Source organism: Aphidius gifuensis, linkage group LG1, assembly GCF_014905175.1.
Source record: "Aphidius gifuensis isolate YNYX2018 linkage group LG1, ASM1490517v1, whole genome shotgun sequence".
In the NCBI taxonomy this organism is placed as follows: domain Eukaryota; kingdom Metazoa; phylum Arthropoda; class Insecta; order Hymenoptera; family Braconidae; genus Aphidius; species Aphidius gifuensis.
Window position 1 is genome coordinate 4,623,315 of NC_057788.1, and position 19,525 is coordinate 4,642,839.

General features: G+C 23.4%; 3 protein-coding genes across 4 annotated transcripts; 1 reads left to right on the top strand and 2 right to left on the bottom strand.

The window, feature by feature from the left end:
* Window positions 1-417: 417 nt before the first annotated feature.
* LOC122861099 (putative uncharacterized protein DDB_G0282499) lies at window positions 418-3,062 on the top strand. Its single transcript, XM_044165276.1, has 2 exons — window positions 418-772; window positions 1,045-3,062. The coding sequence occupies exons 1-2, from the start codon at window positions 635-637 to the stop codon at window positions 2,713-2,715; spliced, it is 1,809 nt and encodes a 602-aa protein (XP_044021211.1). The 5' UTR covers window positions 418-634; the 3' UTR covers window positions 2,716-3,062.
* Window positions 3,063-3,154: 92 nt separating this feature from the next.
* Window positions 3,155-5,079, bottom strand: LOC122861100 (F-box/LRR-repeat protein 12-like). The gene is made up of 4 exons (XM_044165277.1): window positions 4,827-5,079; window positions 4,604-4,727; window positions 4,028-4,509; window positions 3,155-3,932 (listed from the first exon to the last, which is right to left on the bottom strand). Exons 1-4 carry the CDS (start codon window positions 4,968-4,970, stop codon window positions 3,375-3,377), a joined length of 1,308 nt encoding a protein of 435 aa, XP_044021212.1. The 5' UTR covers window positions 4,971-5,079; the 3' UTR covers window positions 3,155-3,374.
* A 432-nt stretch (window positions 5,080-5,511) lies between these two features.
* Window positions 5,512-19,353, bottom strand: LOC122861101 (guanine nucleotide-binding protein G(o) subunit alpha). 2 transcript variants are annotated; one of them, XM_044165278.1, is made up of 9 exons: window positions 18,745-19,353; window positions 16,457-17,004; window positions 14,769-14,811; window positions 13,937-14,078; window positions 13,100-13,260; window positions 11,472-11,600; window positions 11,265-11,394; window positions 10,161-10,314; window positions 5,512-9,906 (listed from the first exon to the last, which is right to left on the bottom strand). In XM_044165278.1, exons 2-9 carry the CDS (start codon window positions 16,572-16,574, stop codon window positions 9,719-9,721), a joined length of 1,065 nt encoding a protein of 354 aa, XP_044021213.1. In that variant the 5' UTR covers window positions 16,575-17,004; window positions 18,745-19,353; the 3' UTR covers window positions 5,512-9,718. The 2 variants fall into 2 exon arrangements, with proteins under 2 accessions (XP_044021213.1, XP_044021214.1); XM_044165279.1 differs by lacking the exon at window positions 18,745-19,353 and adding an exon at window positions 17,915-18,436.
* Window positions 19,354-19,525: the final 172 nt, after the last annotated feature.

A 19,525-nucleotide genomic window follows, 5' to 3' on the forward strand; every position in this document is an offset into this window, starting at 1 on the left:
AAAAATAAATGGAAATAAAAAAAAAATACAAGTGATACGGAGGAATATTTTCAAGCCCGAGGCATAAAAGAGGTAAATTCAAAGGATAGTAAAACGAAATGATAATTTGTTTCACGAGTTCTTCCCAAATGGATAAAGATGAACGACAACGATTTAACTCGGTAATTTAAAGATAAGTTGTTTGATGTAGCATAAATTCGTTGAATAAAGATGAAAAAATTATTATATATAAAATTAAGTTGCTACCATTATTTTGACAATTGAAAACGTGATGATAAAAAATAAATTAAAATATTTTAATATACTCATCGATAAATAAATAAATTGCTAAACAAATATTTAACAATTTATTTAAAAAAAAAAAATTATGGAGTATGAAGTTTTATACACTCTGAATATCGTACAAATTAATTTTTCATTTGAATACTCGATTGTTCGTGGGTTAAAAAACAAAAAAAAAAATGGAGTTTATAAATTTTTGATGACAAGCCTAAAAATAATAATAAGAATAAAAAAAAATAATAAATAAATTGTGTGTAATTGATTATTTTTGATGGAGCTTGGTTAACATGAAGCTCAAGATATTAAATATACGTTTTTTAAAATTGTCAATGATAATATTAGAAGCTACGGAATGTTGAGCATTATAGCACCATCAAAATTTGTCCTAACTCTTCAATCAATACCACCATATATATTTGAAAATATTCTTGTACTTGTATTTGTAATTATTCTTTCGTATCCATTAATTTTACGTATCAAGAAATTTTTAGTAAGTACATAGCTCAATCAATATTTATCTTTAATTATTAATAAAAAAAAAATTTTAAAATACATAAAATTATTAAAAATTTAAAAAATTAATAAAAGATAAAATTATAAATTTTAATTATATAAAAAATAATGAAATTATAAATTTAAAATGTTGAAAAAAAATTAAAATAAACTGTTTTTAAAAATTAAAAATAGTTTTTAAATTAAAAATTTTAAAAATGATAATAAAAATTTGAAAAATTTAATAATTTTTTAAAATTAAATTTACAGGAAAATTTGAGTAATAATGATTTGATAATTGCCAATCAACGTAGTAATATACGGAAATATGATAATAATGATTGTCAAATAATTAGACACAAGGCATTCATACCAATTAATTCAAGAATTAGTATCAATCAAATTGACACAATACTGCCTGTCACACAAATTCCAACAACAGTTAATCAAGTTAATTTAAATACATCAGAAAATACAACTGACCTAATTGATTCATCAATAATATTATCAGCTTACAATTATGATTATTATCGTAATAAAATTATTGAAAAAAAATTAAGCAATCAATATGGTAATAAACAAGCACCTGGTAATGTTGTGTTAAATTCACTTCATCTTAATACAATTGATTCAAAAACTGGTATTAAAATTGGTGAAAAATATAACAATGATATATTTGATTTTATTGAAGAGTTACATAATTCAAATAGTCAAATTAAAATTGAATATTATGATCCATTAAAGCATTTTTTGAGAAAAAAAAATTATGATAAATGTATGACTATTGATTGTGCTACTGGAACAAATGAATTTACAAACAATGATATTGATAAAAAAATTGATAATATTAATTCAACTGGACAACAAAAAATAATACAAAAATCCATTGATAAACGTAAACCAATTGATACTAGTGTTGTTGAAAAAAATAATAATATTCATCGTGTTAAATCACCAAGAATATCAAATCGTTCTGAGTTAATTGATAATTCATCAAGACCAAGTAGTGCAGCTAGAGATAAAATACATAATACACCAAATAAATTAATTAAAAATAAAGCTAAATTAAAAAATGAAGTAGTACAAAAAAGACCAACAACACCAGCATCACCAATTTCAAAAGATACTGTTAAAAAAGTTGATAATATTGAAAAAGCTGATAATATAAAATTGAATGAAAAAGTATCATCATCATGCTCATCAAATGTATCGAGTGATGAATTTAATATTAAAAAAAATAATACACCAATTAAGGTAATTGATAAGCGTATTAATTCAAGACCATCATCATCGTCATCTGGACTACCATCAAAAACAATGAAAACATTAAAATCAAAAATTCAATCACGACCAAAAACTAGTGATAATTTCGACTGGGATGTACCAGATGTTACGGGAAAAAATTATTTTCAAATAAATACAACTGGACAAGATAAACAAATAAAATCAAAATTACAAAATTCATTAATAAATGATTCAAAAAAAAATAATAATGATGATTCAATGATTGATGTACCAGTACAAATAAATTCACAAAAATTTATTGATACCAGTCAAAATACTGAAATGAATTTGAATAAAAAAAATGATGATTTATCAAAAAATAAAAGAAAAACATTTAAAAAGAATGATAATATTGATGCACAATTATCATCAAATACATTTGGTGTCAATGAAAATTCATTAAATTTCGAAACATTATTGGAGTGTAATGGAAATAATTTAAAAATAAGTGCTGATAGTATTACTGGCAATGAAAGTGTTTGTACAATTATTGAAAAATATCAAAAAATTGAAGAACCAATTGATAAAAATAATAAAGAAGAAAAAATCATTGAAACATCAAGTTTACATCCAGATGTATCAAAAATAACAACAACTGGATTTATCAGTAAATTACCAGTTTTATCATATTCAACAATATCAAAAGATAAAAAATAAATTACTTTATTGGTTTTTTAAAAATTAGAAAAAATGATATTAAAAATTTGAAAAGGAATTTATAAAATTTAATTTACAGGAAAATTTAAGTAATAATGATTTGATAATAAATTTATAAGGGCTTACTCAAGTTTCATTATGTTTATGATAAATATTAGAATGTTTCGAATTATTTTAATGATATAATGATTTATTCACAAAAAATATACACTTAAAATTGATTTACATAATTGAGTTTGGGGACTTCAATGCTATAATATTTTATTGACCAAATTGATAACTTCATATAATTAATTAGTTTTATCGATTCAAATATATATAAAATAAAAAAAGCGAATTTAAATATCGTTTTTTTTTTTCAAATCATTTTCAAAATATATACATTATAGATATAAAATTTCAAAAAATGGTAAGAATGGTCAAAAATTTCTAAAATACCACAGAGTTGAACGATTGACTTTTTTGTTTCAACCTATGATTTTTATATTTAATCAATGGTTTTTCATGTTATATTTTGAAATCTAAATAGTAAATTTCGAAAGAAGTGCCCAATCAGAAAGCCCACTCACAAGATTTGCGCTTGCCCTCTTATAATCTCGTTGTGAGCACACTGTCTGCCTGGGCACTTGTATCGATAAGTACTATTTTTTTTTCGTTGTTTATATAACAGGCAGATGAATTTCAAAATATGGCGATTCATATTGTTGTATGTCTGGTATAAATGAAACGCGAAAGATCAAATGTTGTTTTCGATTTCTCGATATTTCTGCTGCTTTTTTTACTAATTCAGCAGTCACATTTGTGCCAGAAACGTCCAGCTCGTCCATCTTTGGTGAATTTTCAAGAACTTTCATGACGGAATCATCAGTAATTTTAGTACTGCATGGTAACTGTAAGTTTATCATGTATTCAAGCAATTTGACTGAAGAATCAGTGATGTTATGACTCCCGAAAAACTTAAGAGTTTGTAAATTATTCATCTTTGAAATTGCTACTACACCATCATCGGTTACCCACTCACTTTTTATATGCAATACTTCCAAGTGCTTGAAAGTATTGGCAATAGTATACAATGTCTCATTCGTAGTTCGGCATCCCATCATTATCAATGACGTGATATTCATTAACGGATCTGATTGAAAATAATCGAATGAATTATGTAAAATTTCTAGACCGGCAACTTCCAAACTTTTCAGAGCCTTTAAGTCACGAAGTACCTGCGAACGAAATTATATATATAAATATGTGAAGAATAAAAAGAATACTTTTGATTTTTTTTTTATTTTGTAATAAGTATAAAGTTGTAACTTACATCATTGAGTAGCTTTGTGAAATCAAGGCAGCCTCTTACATCATGAACCCAGTTCGTAAGGCTCAAATGAGTCAATGTATTAGCAACGTTTTTTAATGAATTCATTAAAGCAACAATAGGTGCCAATGGTAAAGCCTTCATTTGAAATATAATTAATAAAATTTTTAGTTTAGATAGACGTGTAAATGTATCACATAAATTTCTATTGTTAATATAAGTGATTCTTAAGCAAAGTTTTACAAGTTTTGGACAAGAATCATTAATAACTGGCACTATGTTATAATGACCATAAGCTGTCAAGTCTAATGTTGTTAAAAAACGACCACATTTACTGAGCACTGACTCTAAAACACTGTACCCTCCATCGATTGTTAGATATTTTGTCAAATCATTTGGAAACTCATCAGGTCGCCGGTGAGTTAATTCAATTTTTTTGACATTAAACCAAGAATCATCAAGGGCTCTTTTCCATTTTTTGCATACTAAAAAATAAAATAAATACAAATATATTAATATTACTATTACCAAATAATTTTTGAATCAAATAAAATTGATATTGTATTTATAATATCATACCCAACGTAAGTTTTGGTCTCTCACATATTGGCACATGCGTGAATATTTGGGCCAGGCAGTCATCATTAACACAGTCAATTATTATATTTTTGGCATAGGAATGATCATAATGTTGTTCGTATATCTAAAAAGAATAAATAATATATATATATTTATAATAACAATAATGCAATATTTAATCTACGAGCATTTTTAGACTGCAATTATTAGATTTTAGACTAACCTTGTTCTCTTTCTCAAATGGACGTGACGAAATCCTAAGTATACCCGAATATTCGTATTTTGGGACTCCGTTGACTAACCTTACTAATTTACGGGTTTTTAAGACTTCATTCATATTTTTCATACATACACCTTTGAGTCTCATTGTAGTTAGTAATTACTATAACCAAGTTTTGGTTTAATTATTTTTAACTCAATTAATAAAAAATATTAAGACTTTTAAGCTCTATGTCACTGTGTCACTGTATGTCATATTGTTGAAATATCCAAATCTGTCATACTGCTCGATCTTTTGCGCATGTCCGAGTTATGAGTCATGAGTTATCAGTTATCAAAAATAAAGTTCAATAAACCTCCGCAAAATGTCAACCAAAAAAAAAAATAAAATAAAAGGGGCATCTTTCATGGAATAATTGAATTTAAATTTAAAATAATTTCGATTTTATATTTTTTTTTTCTAAAACCTAAACGCAAAAAAGAATTGTCTTATAAAATATAATATCTAATTATAAAATGAATTTATAGCAAGCCAAATGATTATGCTAAAACAAATCTTTCAAAAAAATTTTTTTTTTCAATTGTTAGTTTATTCTGACATTGTAAGGTGTATGGACAATTATTACATAATAATTATATATATAATTTATATATATAATGAGACATTTGCCTTAGTGGTAGTTTGTAAATTTCGATTTGTGTTTAACATTTTTTTTTTTTGTTTAGTTATTATTTATTTAGTTTGCATTTAACTCAATATTCTTTCTTCAAATAGACTCTTACACAACATTCTTTCACAAATAATCAATGATCATCGATTTATAATTAATAATTAAATACGTGCGCTCTTGGTTTATAATTATAATCATCAATTAAACATTATTTATTAATTATTTTAATTTTCTTTTTTATTACCCAATATTATGATCATTATTTTTTACCATTTATTATTACAATTACGATATAATAACGCTATATATTTTTTTAATTTTTTTTTATTATTTTTGTATTTTTTTCATGTGTTTATTTAGTAAATGATTTTTTTTATTTTTTTATTTTTATTAATTCATTTGTAATGATAGAAATGTATGGTGGTTATTTTTTTTCAAATTTTATTAAATTATTTTTTGTTTTTTTTTTCATTTACCAATTTATATTTATTAAAATTTATTTTAAAAAAAAAATTTTTAAATACCACATTGTGAGACGTAAGTCATTGTCGGAAACCTCAACTGTTGTAAATTTTTTTTTTTTTTTATTTTCAATTATCCATTGTTTCAAACTATTCAAAGCGAATTTTTTTTTTTTCAGTATTTCAATGGTGTTCAATCACAAATAGAGGAAAAAAAAAAAATAATAAATGACTATTATTTAAGAAAATAAAAAACCCAATAAATATTTATGAAAAAAAATCATAAATTTTCCACCAAGAAAGCACGCCGACAGATGAAATTATAAAAATAAAATAAACTTATTTAATAATTAATCATAAAAAGCAATGTGCGTGTGTGTATGCGTGTAAATTTGTTACATTTTTTTTTATTAATATTTTTTGTCGTTTTTAAATAGATTATATGACTAGAAACACGATATATGTATATGAATTAAATTCAATATTAATTATCATTAATATTGTAATAAAAATAATAATAATAAATTTATAATTTCACATGTTGTTGTTTTTTTTTCCATAAAGAATTACAATTTTACATAATATGGCAACTGCTGTTATGATTAAAATTAATAATACATATTTACTAACAATAAATATACAATGATTTATTCATTTAATTATTTATCAACGTTGCACAATCATAGACAATAATTATTTTAATAAATAAAATGTGAAAAAATTGAGGAAAAATAATTAAATACATTATCTTAATATTTAGCCATTTTAAATTATTTTTTAATTAATAATTTTGAAAAAATTATATGGCTTTTTTAAATAATAATAATTATGATATTATATTTTTAATTAATTATAAAAAGTAGCTATTAATTTTTTTGTGCTGGTTTAATTTTTTTTTTTAATTATTATTACATTATTATTAGCAGATATTTATTAATTTTTTTAATGATTTTTATATTTTTTTTTATATATTTCAGCATGTATAAAATTTATTTACTGCATTAATTGAATGAAAATAATTTTTTTTATAATTATAAAGATGAATTATTTTTATGGCTTTAATCAATGATATTTGACAAATAATTATTTATTTATTTAGACTAGATAGGCATTCTAAGAAGTTCATTAAAAATTCAGAATTATAACATTCATTAGCCGACACTTGATTTGTAATTTTTTTAAATTATTATTTTCATTTAAATTGGGTTCATCGACATTCGGCAGACTTACGACTCAATTTGACGTTGATAAAAAAATTCGAATCCCAATTGAATCGAAATTTTATATATTATTTAATTTTTATTTTCTGACTTTTAAAATTTTGTTTTTTCATGACAATATGATGGTTTTATTTTAATTATAATCTATATAATTTAATCATCATCACACATTCTAATTTTACATGCACTCACATTTTTTTTTTTTTTTAAATTTTACTACAATTATTATTTTTCATGATTTTTCATTTATTTTTATTCTAAATTTAAACTTTATTTTCTCAAGTATACACAGAGACATCACTTATTAAATTACATCATTTAAAAGTAATTTATATATAAGTAATAACGTGGTGATCGGTAGACTCTTACAAATATACTTTTACTTTTCTTGTTTTTTAAATATTTTTTTTTTTTTATATATCTCGAAACAACATTATAAGTATCATTTAATATTTTTTTAAAAACTTTTAGTTGATTTTATTCTATCCATAAACATCATGATTTTTTAATACGCATTTTATATCAATTTTATTTTTTGTCATTTTTAAATTTATTTATTTATTTCGAGTTGATGGAGTAAAAAATTTATCAACGAAATTTTCGAATATGAAAAAACATGAATACTTTATCGTTATGAACATCACACTCGAATGATATTATATTAATTTTTTTTTTTTTTTAAATTTATAATTATACATTTGTCAAGAATCATCAAAAGCCGAAGTCACCGAGTCAAATATTTTGTATTTTCATCATTTTTTTTTATCATACAATTTAATCATTTTATAATTACAAAATGAATAATAATAATAAACAAAAAAATCAATAAATGTATCATATTTTTTTTTACTTTTATATTTGAATAAAATAAATACTTTTTTTTTTTTTTTTTCCATGCTCATTGGCACGTGTTATTTGGTTCCCATCTTTTCACTTTTTTTGTCATTTTCTTATTATTTCAGCTTTCTTGTGTTGATAATGATTTAATTTTAATATTTTTCATTTTTCATTTACTAAGTCTATGGTTGACTATACGAGTTTTAATTTTTTTTCAATCATAATATGGTCCATCAAATATTATTTTTGTTTAGAAAAAAATCAGATGGATATTTATTAACTTTTTGATATCATTACCTAGATTTATCATAATTATTAACTACCTAAAATTTGAATTTTTATTTAATAAAAATGTAACTTTTATTATTAAATTAACTGTGTGTGTTTGTGTTTGTTAAATTTTTATTTTATGTCATTGCATAACAATGATTTATCAAAAAATTATAGTAGTAATAAATAATTTAAACTAGCATATTTGATGATTCAATAATCAAATAAATTATAAATATTATCATTATTGATGAAAAACAAATTTGTACAGTGTCAAATTAGTTTTTCTTTGTGCTTTTTAATTAGCATGAATAATCAGAGGTCCCATTTAATATTTATAGTTTCCTTTTTTTTTCTTTTCATCAACGTGGAAATTTCATGTACATGTTGAATATTGTGAAACATAATTAAATATTGTCAATACATGTGATTATAAAATTAGAATGTAAAGAAATAAGCGTACTTTGTTCTTGTTTCTTTTTTTTTTTTCCTTTTCAAATACATTTTTTTTTTCTTTGTATGATTATTTTGTGCATATGAATTTTACAAATACATTATTTGTTTTTTTTCTTTTTGTATTTAAAAATGTAATTTAATGCATTTTCATGTGCGTAGTGTTATTGTAAATAATTACGTTGTTAAATTTGTATTTTTTTTTTCAAATTTTTAATGTTACTAATTATATGTAAAAGTAAAACAAATAATAAATTTTTCATAGATTGAATAAACAAGTATTTTTTAAATTAAAATAAACATCACAATTTAAATGAAATAAAATTATTGTGTAGAAAAAGTAACTCGGTGTCGGCGTGTTTGTCGAAAAAGATTCTTATTTTTTTTTTCTAATCAGTATAACGCACTTTCACAAAAATGATACGATGATTTTTGAATTTAATCTTGATTTTTTAATAGTTTTTTTTTGTCATTTAAAAACGACTGCAATCCGGCTCGTCACATTTATTCAGACTTGTCTCGTTTCTATTTTTTATGATTTTAAATCAACTTGCGATTGTCCATTTTATAATTATTCATTCGCAATTTATCGATTCATTGCCATTATAATTGTTGAATATTATATTTATATTTTTAAATAATTAAATTTATTTTATTTTCATGCTGAGGTTAATTGATAAACAAGTCAAATGATTTTGTTATGACTCAATGACCTCTAAATATCAACCTGTGAATGAGCCGAGCCGATACGAACTATTGATTTTATTTTTTTTTATTATTATAATTTCTGTATTTATTATTTCAAATTCCTCCTTTTAAATTTTCCATTTGTATAACTTTTTTTTTTTTTTATAAAGATACACAAAGTTTATCCATATTTCTTTCTTTTTTTTTTTTATATATTAAATTTCTTTTCTTATTCGTATTCTTTGCTCGTTAATGATGAACATGAAAATTGTATTTTTAAAAATGTTTTTTTTAAATTTAATATAAACCGCAGCCACGAAGATTATTTGCAATAATAACGTCTGTAACAGCGTCAAACACGAATTGAATATTATTTGTGTCTGTGGCGCAGGTCATATGGCAGTATATTTCTTTTGTTGTTGATTTATTTTTTGCCTCAAATTGTGCCTGAATATATGCTGCAGCTTCACTATACTCTTGTGCACCTAAATAAATAAATTTAAATTACCAAAAATTATTTTTTCATAGTAAAAAAAACAAGACTTTATATATATTTTAATTATTTTAATTGAACAAAACTGAAAGTCCTTATCATTAATGTTTTAGATAAGTTATCAAAGATAACAAAGAAAAAATATTTAAAAATAATTAATACTGTTATTTATTCAACAAAAAATTATCAATAGAAATAAAAATTTAAATACAATAAATTGTTTTTTTTTAAAAAACAAATACTCACCTCCATATTCAGGAAAACATATTGTAAGTGGTGATTTACGAATTTTTTCCTCAAACAAATCTTTTTTATTTAAAAATAAAATAATTGAAGTATCTGTGAACCATTTATTATTGCAAATTGAATCAAATAATTTTAAACTCTCCTGCATTCGGTTCTGTAAAATAAAAATAACAAATAAAAAAAAATCATTAGTCATATTTTAAATTAATTTACAAATATTATTGATATTTAATTCAAATAGTCTTGAATAGGATAAGTCTTTTAGTTAAAAATAAATAGACATTGAATCATCATACGTGACATTTATGTAATGAAAATAAAATTAAAGAAAAAAAGCACAGTGACATTATGACTTGAGTCACCTAACAAACACAAAGAAAGTTAATCTGTTGAATAATTGTAAATTGAATGAAAACTATCGTGTGACTTGTTGTCTATAAATTGATACATTGACATATAAAATATGCGTGTTATAAAATTCAATGAAATACTTCCCACACATACTGACCTGTCTAATTGATCTTATCATTTATTATGTCTCTAGTTTGTAATGTATATTTATAAACGCCTCGCTAATTTGTTCCTAATTTGTTTCATTCAGCATTCCTACTGATTCAACAATATCATCATTCACAACCAGTCTTATTCATATTTTATTTGTCTTTTTTTATTTTATTTTTTCTTTTTAAATTATTCTAGATATTTATAAATAATATGGCAACCAACTAATATTATTTTTAAATGTATAATAAAATTTAAATTTATATACTCAAAATATCTTTGATAATTTTTTTATATAATTTTTATTATACTTGAAAAATATATTAATTAAGTGTTGAAATAATTTATAAAACTAGATTATTATAAATGTGTCTTTTAAAAAAAAAATTAAATAATACATAAAAATATTTAATGACTAATTTTACAAGTGTTAAATTTATAAAATTTTAATTCACAATGACGCATAGTAATTTTCGAGTTATAAAATTGTTTACGCAAAGTCTTTTGAGTTAATATAAAAGAAAGAAAAAATATATATAATAATAGTACATGATGATTGTGTTAATAATAATAAATGAGATAATTTAAATTTTTTAAATTTACCGTGGTTTCATCTTCATGAAGAACTTGATCATATTCTGACATTGCCACACAAAAAATTATTGCCGTTACATCTTCGAAACAATGGATCCATTTTTTACGTTCACTTCTTTGACCACCAACGTCAAATAATCTAAATATTATTTAAATAAATTAATAATAATACTTAGTATTGATAGTTTATTAATAAATAATAATTATTTGACTCACTTGAAATTAAGATTTTTAAATGAAAAATGAACTTCAACAATTCCAGTTGTTTTTACTCGAGTCCTTAAAATATCCTGTTCTGTTGGCTGATAATCTCTAGCTCCTAATCGATCCAAGTCATCAAGGAAACTGTTGGAATAAAATCGAGTCAAGTATTATTTATTACTGTCAAGTGTTTATTTGATTGGGGTAAAATTTTTAGCATTATTTTATAAAATAATCTACTTGCAATCAATACAAGGTAATTATAAATTCTTGCTACTAATTATTCATTGATTTGAATGTATCAAATTAAATTTTCAGAAATAATAAATTTATCATTATTTTAACTCGATGAAATGAATTAATTTACGATAATTCAAATTCAAATCGTCATTAATTTAATGAATACAATAAATTTCCAATTAAATAATGGTTTTATTTTTCTATAGAAATTATTTGTCGAAAAATCAACAGGTCATTGTTAAATTTGCAACAAAAAAATTTATAAATTTTGCATATAATAATTAAATTATCAAATTTTCCAACGCTGATTATAGACATCCTGAATATATTTCAATTAAATTAATTATCCAATTTTTCCATTAATACAATAATCCGTTAAAGAAAGATAAAAATTTATAAAATAATTTCAATAATTTTAATAACATTCTTCATTTTAAATTAAAATATTCAATTAAAAAAAAATATATCCATTATAATAATAATAAAATAAATAGCTAATATAAATAATTAACAATTTTTCTTTGTTAATATTATATAGTAATAAAAATAATTTTGAAAAATTAATGAAAAAAAAATAATAAAATATTTAATAAGTTCCAACCCTTATTATTTCGAATAAAAAATTTTAAATAAATAATCATTATTAAAAATTAAAATTTATATTGTTTTTTTAAATTATTTATAAATAAAAAAATTTAAAAAAAATAGTTAAATTATTGTCGAAAATAGGGGCGCCAGTATCAGCTACTCATTTACCACGTGACACGGGCGTGGCGTGACGTCATTCCCGATCAATACAACATACAGAGAGAAAAATATATAGAGGGAGTAAAAGAGGGAGAATTTTATGTTCTACATTCTGCATATAACTATCCCCTTCTACGAAAAAATACAACCCCCTTTAACCAACCCCAAACCCTTCTCTATATATTCCCAATAGTTATTTCCGCTACCTCATTTTGCCTCACTCGCTCACTTTATATTACCTCTTTTTTTTTTTTCCTCGAGGGGAAAATTTGTGTCGCAAAAGGAGGGTTCTCCGCCCTATACTCTACAGATCAACTAACAACAGAGTCTGCACAGTGTTTCGATAAACTTCATACAACTATTAATTTTTTTTTTTTCATTTTTCAAATATTTTTTACTTTTAGTTTTTGATGATGCAATAGATTGTCTATTGTACTTGAAACTTTTAAATTATTATTAAATATTTTTTTATTATTTTCTAAATGTCTATTGTTCTTTGTTTTTTTTAAAAAAATAACTAATAAATTTTATTCTTAAATAAATAAGATAATGGTAGATGTTTTTTCAGGTGTCTGATCAAATGTTGACTTGTTTCCCTTAACACCTGTGTTTTTTCAAATTAAATTAAAAGCTAATAATTAATTATTTAAACTTACTATTTAGCAGAATCATTTAATTGATATTCATTACTTCTTCCAAAACATTCTTGAACACCATTATCAGACCACAGCCTTTTCATTGCTGCTAATAATTCTTCACTGAATGGTTCAGTATCTTCCATTCGTTGAATGACGTCAAAAACCATTTTAGCATCTGTCTGTAATACATCATTTAAATATTAAATTTACTCAATGTTTTTACTTGTAATCATATCTAATTGATATCAATTTTTTTTTATAATAAATTTTCGTATTTTTAATAAATATTTAACTATATTTAATATATTGTTTTAAAAATTCATTGAAACAATTTTTTTAATCAAATATTAATTAAATTATTATGTTTTTTTTTTTTGTAATGTTAATTTATCTCATTTTGCGATAGATTGAATGACTCGTTGAGTGATTATATGAGACCAAATGAGCTCAACTGAGTGCTTCATTCATGAGATAATTGTTGAAGCATGTCAAACAATATATACAACGCTTTGCAATGTCTCGAATTCTGGGATCAAAAGAATAAATAACACAAAAAAAAAAAAAAAAGAAACAAGTAATTATTATAATAATATAAAAATAAAATATGATTTTTAAATTATTTTAAATTCAACCTCGACCGTGTACTTGCTTTAAAGTTAATTATTTTTTCACCTGTTGCACTTGCGCGCATCAAAACGAGTCATCCAATGGCACGCCCTGTTTGCATCTAACCAACCCTCTCAAGATATTGATAAGAAAATAATTTGATAATATATAAAATGAAAAATAATAGACAATAGTTTATTGTTTCTCTATCAAATATAATATGAATATATTTTTTTAAAATATATTTACCTCTCGTTCATTCATTGAAAAATTAATACCCAAGTTGGGCATTGCTCTGAGAATTGCGACTAGAGATTGTATCGTATTACTGTAAACAACTGGTCTGTACTGTTTAAAATCCTCTGGTGTAAAACCACTCTCGTGAATAATTCTGAAAAATAATATTTAAAATCCATATTAATAATTTTTATTCAAGGAATATTTTATAGCTTAAATTTATTTTCAACTTTCAACATTTATCATCATGTGATATTTAATTTTAAAATTAATTAATTACTATGGGTCATGTTGCTCATAATGTCAGCAAACTTTAATAGCTATTACAAGTTATTTAATAGCAAAAACATGAGCAATATAAAATTGCTAATTGTAATTATCATAAAGTTCAACTTTATAATTACAATATCCATGTAAATATAAATAAACAAATAAAATAATAGAGTTTCGTGGCTGTTGACTAAGTAAATTAATCATGAAAAATAATCTATAAAAATAAAAAACGATTGTATTTAAAATAATGTTTTTAAAAAATAATAAAAAATTCAAGTATTGTCGCGTGTCTGATGAGAGGGCATGCTTCACAGCTGCTCACCTCGAGTAGCTCGTTGGTTCGTTGATTCTGTTGGTTCGTTTTTTCTAGTAACGTGTTAATATCGATCTTTTTGAGTAAAAAAAAAATATATATAAAGTATCAAAGGGGACTACGACGCCGCAACAGTTTGTTAGAAAAACAGCCCTGGCTAAAATACGGGGTCAAAGTACAACGCAGGGTCGTCAAGTTATGAAGGCCAAAATTTCATAAATTTATTTAATAGTTTTTAAATAAAATTCATCAACTTACTTCATCTGTTTAACGATGGTACTTTTTCCAGATTCTCCAGCACCTGTAAAAATATTTTTTTCAAAAATTAGCTATTTTTAAATGTAAATTTTTTTATTTTTTAAATATTATTTTCAATGAATATTCTTTATATGGTTTTTCTTCTTAAATTTTTGTATTTTTTTTTTTTTTGCTTAATTACGTTAATGATATTTTTAAAAGAAACAAAATAAAAATTTATTTATATAAAAAAAGATATAAATAATAAAAAATTTGTGAGTTAAATGGAAAATGTAATGAAAAAAAAATTCAATCATCCAAAGTATATTTATTTAATAATAAATATTAAGCGGATATGACACAGCAGTAGCGGAACTTGCTTTCCTGCTTACCGCAACACAAGTTTTTTTTTTTTTTTTTTTCCCTCTATTAAAAGCTCCTGTCAGTTAAGTAGCCTTCTATAATATCTATCTTGGTTCAGTTGTATATTCAATCTTTATCTTTCACAAAATCAAACACAAGAAAATACATATGAAGAAGAAAAATATACGTAATATCGATTAGGGCTGCAATCACGCCCCAAACAAACAATCAAATCTTATTTATTTTTTTAATATTTGTCTTTTTTCATTTCAAAATTTAATAATCAATTTATTGATAAGAAATTATAGAATTATTTATTTATACAAATAGCTTTAAATTTATGTAAATAATTTTTTTTCACAAATATTTATACCATGGCCTTCGTCAATTAAATTTAAAATAATACAAAATTATTTTTTGACCAATAGTTTGTACTATGACGTAAATCGTTGAAACAATAAATTAAAATTTTCAAGTTATTAAATTTTGTTTAAATAACTAATCGTAAATTACTAATTTTTTTTTTACACAAAAAAAAATGATTATTTAGTATTAATTTGATGAACTATAAATATAGTGTTAAAAAAAAAAATCATTGAGATACGATGCCGTGAAAAAAAATATATGTTCAAAATTATTTATTATTGTTGTGTAAATATATCAATCAAAAAATAGTGATGATTCAAAATTACTGACTTACTGACGAACAAAAAAAAATAATAAAAAAGTTAGTAAATAGTTAGTCTAGATTTATGATGAGCGAAAGGTCATGGAAAAAAAAAAAAAAAAAGAGTACAGCAGTAAAGAAAAAGCAAAAATAAAAATAAGGAAATACATGTGAAGATAGAAAAGAGGAAAAAAATAAATAAGAAAGTTATAAGAATGCATATTTGAAATTCTTGTTGGCTAGCTAAAAACACTGTGCAGATATTTCAAGACCGGAAATACTCGAGTATTTCTTTTGCTGTCAAGTTTAAGATAAAAAAAGAAAAAAAATATTCATCGTGAGAAATATATAATCACACATGGCAACAACATGTGCTCGCAGATATTTTGTTTCAATAATTTATATATATGAAGAACAAATAACCACAGTTAAACACGTATCAAATTATTAAAAAATAAAAAAATAATATTAAAGATATTTTTCTCGTTTTTTAACGAGATTTCTACGTAAATTATTCAGTGAATTTCAACGAAATAAAATTTGGATATAATATATTCATTCAGAGAATAATTGGTAAAATTATTTTCGTGCAAAAAGTTCAAAATAAATGACAATAAATTTAATATAAAAATAAATATTAAGATAATTAAAAAAATTTGAAAAAAAAAAATAAACTTACCAAGTAGTAATAACTTGATATCTTTGGCAGCTTGTATACCATCTTCTTTTAGATTTTTTTCAATTTGTTTACTGCGGGCCAAAGCGGCCCGCTCTTCCGCAGACATGGCACAGCCCATCTTACCACACGTTGCCTTCACAAACGCCACCCCAGGGCCTTAAAATATCCTCACGTTCTACCTTCACCCCTTATCGCGGGTCAAATTAAGACCCGCCACCACCACCGCCACTAACACCACTAACAATACACCACAATATAAACAACCCCGTATTTTTCCACGAATTCTCTCGTTGTTTTTTTTTTTTTTAATTTATATTTTATACATATATATATTATTACCTCTTTGTAATATACACTCGTGCACACTAAACACAAGTTTTATAATACACCAGCAAAAAAAATATATACACGTGATTGATAAGCGTGCGATATGCACGCACACCACTTAATTATCGCCGCCACGATAATTTGTCTGCAACTGCCACCCCTTTTTTTCTTTTCCTTTTATTTTTTTTTTTTTTTACGACAATCTTCCAACGACCTTTAATCTGTAACAAATCGAATTTATAATTTATTATTATTATTTTCATGTCGTCAATGTTTTTAGCTTTGTTGCCAATAGTTACATTTATTTTTTCAACAAAAATAATAACGTGAAAGAATTAAATTATTAAAATTAAAAAAAAAGCACACTTTTTGAATTTAAGCTTTGAGATAATTTTGTTTGATTTTTGAATGAAAAAATGACACTTGAAATTGAAAAATCAATTATTACCTGTTGCAGTGTGTACAAGATTTTTAAAAAAAATTATCATACTTGTTTATTGTAAGTCAGAAAAAATGTATAATAGGCCTTTGATAAAAAAAAATTATATATGCAGCGACAATGAGAACAAGATAATATTTGATGGATAAAATTTGATATAAAAGAATAATAGAAAATTTGTACACAAAAGGATCAAACACAAATATTTACAAGATAAGTATTTCCTGGAGTACGACCTGGGACCGGCTATCGAGCGTACACCACATTTTTTTTTTATATATTTCACTGGATAATATTAAAAATATATGAAAAAGCTTCTTTCATAGCAGATAAATAGAAGAAAAAAAAAAAAAATGGAAGGTGAGATTCAGTGCGCATGAAAGCAAAGGTACAGTAGCGACAGTAAAAAAAAACCAAACGGAGAAATATAATATTTTTAAACTCATAAAAACACAATTTCTAAACAAAAAAAAAATACTCCAATTAAGTCAATTAATTAGTTTCTATCTACTTGATTAAAAAATTGAGAATTTTACTATTTTTTTGCATATATAATATATAAAAAACAGATGAGAATGTTTTTTTTTTTTTTGTCAAAAAAAATATAAAATTGAGGATAAAAGTAACTGGGTGATGATGAAGAAAAAAAAACATGAATAAATAAAATATTTTTTTGTAGATGGCACACTTACATTTAGAGCCACCCCCGGCTTTAATCGTTATACACTTTTAGCCCTTAACTATATATATATACAAGGGTTAAAATTATAAGCCAAAATTTTTGCAATATGATATTTAAAATACCAAAAATATCAACTAATTATTTTCCAATAAAAATATTATCTCTATGTAAAATTTTAGTCTTAAAATTGGAGCTTTTTCATTAAACTTTTATAGTGTCACTCAATAAACATATAATATTTAATTATCCAATCAATCCATATGTCTATTTTCAATATAAAAAAAAACCAATAAATTTAATTCAAATAATAATTAATAATTAATGACATTTTATTATTAGTTTACTTTTTTTGCAATAGAAGTGCTATTTTAATATATTATAACTATTAATTTATTATTCCCGGCACTTGATATTTTATTTCGATTTGATGTTGGTTCTCCGGGTTTTTCTCTCGCGTATTTGATCGATAATTCGAAGGAACCTCCGGACCAGTACACAGCCCCGCAACTTCCCAGTCGACCAACTAGTTGGTTGTGTATCTGTCAGTATCTGTGAGAAGGGAGCAACGAATAAGAGTAATATAGAACCAACGAGGGTTGAGGGGTTACCCCTCTTTATTCATCGTTCTTTCTCATTTTATCATACACGAGTTTTCTTTTTTTTTTTATGTTATTTTTCTCCCTAGTTTGTGTATTATTGCCCAAAGGGAGCAGAAAATAAAAAAAATATATATATCAAAGCTATAATAATAATAAATATTAATCAATTACATTAATAAAATTGTAAATTATAATTAAAAAATAGTAAACAATAGGCTTAAATGACTTTTTATATTCTCACCCTTATAATGACATCCACGAAGAAGAAGAAGAAGAACCAAAAACCACTTTTATATCACCAGCACCATCATCACTTGTATTTTTATTTAATAATTTATAATTAAAAACTAAAAACAAAAAAATAAAATAAACAAAAATTAACTATGCAACATTAATAGTTCTTCGAAGTATTACTATTATTAATTTTTTAAATTTAAATCAATCGAAAATATTTTTTTTTGTGCTCCAAAATATTTGTGGATTTTTTAAAAAATTATTTATAAATTTTCTAATTAATTTACAGGTAATTTATTAATTTTATTTAGTTTAATATATTTATATATATTTTTTTTTTTTCTATAAAAGATAAATATTTTAATACTGGACAAGAAAAATGATACAAATCGACTCGTGAACTTTTGACAGGAGCAAGCTCGACGCAAACTGTAAGAACCCCTGTCGACAACAGCGCCCTCATGTGCCGCCCCACCCATAAGCCTACTGCATAGACCACCAGCAATTTTACTTTTTATTTATATAAATATATATGTGTATATGTTAACACATCTAAAATAATTTATCATAAAGTTTTTATTTTGTAAGTGTATGTATGTTTGATAGCATATGGCTTGGACTGTGTGTCATCGCCGCTTGTCGTCGCTACTGACGATGCCATCGATCCATTTAAATATATATTTTTTCTCTTTCTATTTATTGTCGTTCTTTGTTTAATCATCCCCTTTTAGTTGGCATTACACACGCAAACGCTATAACATTTAATTCATCATATATTTTTTATATCA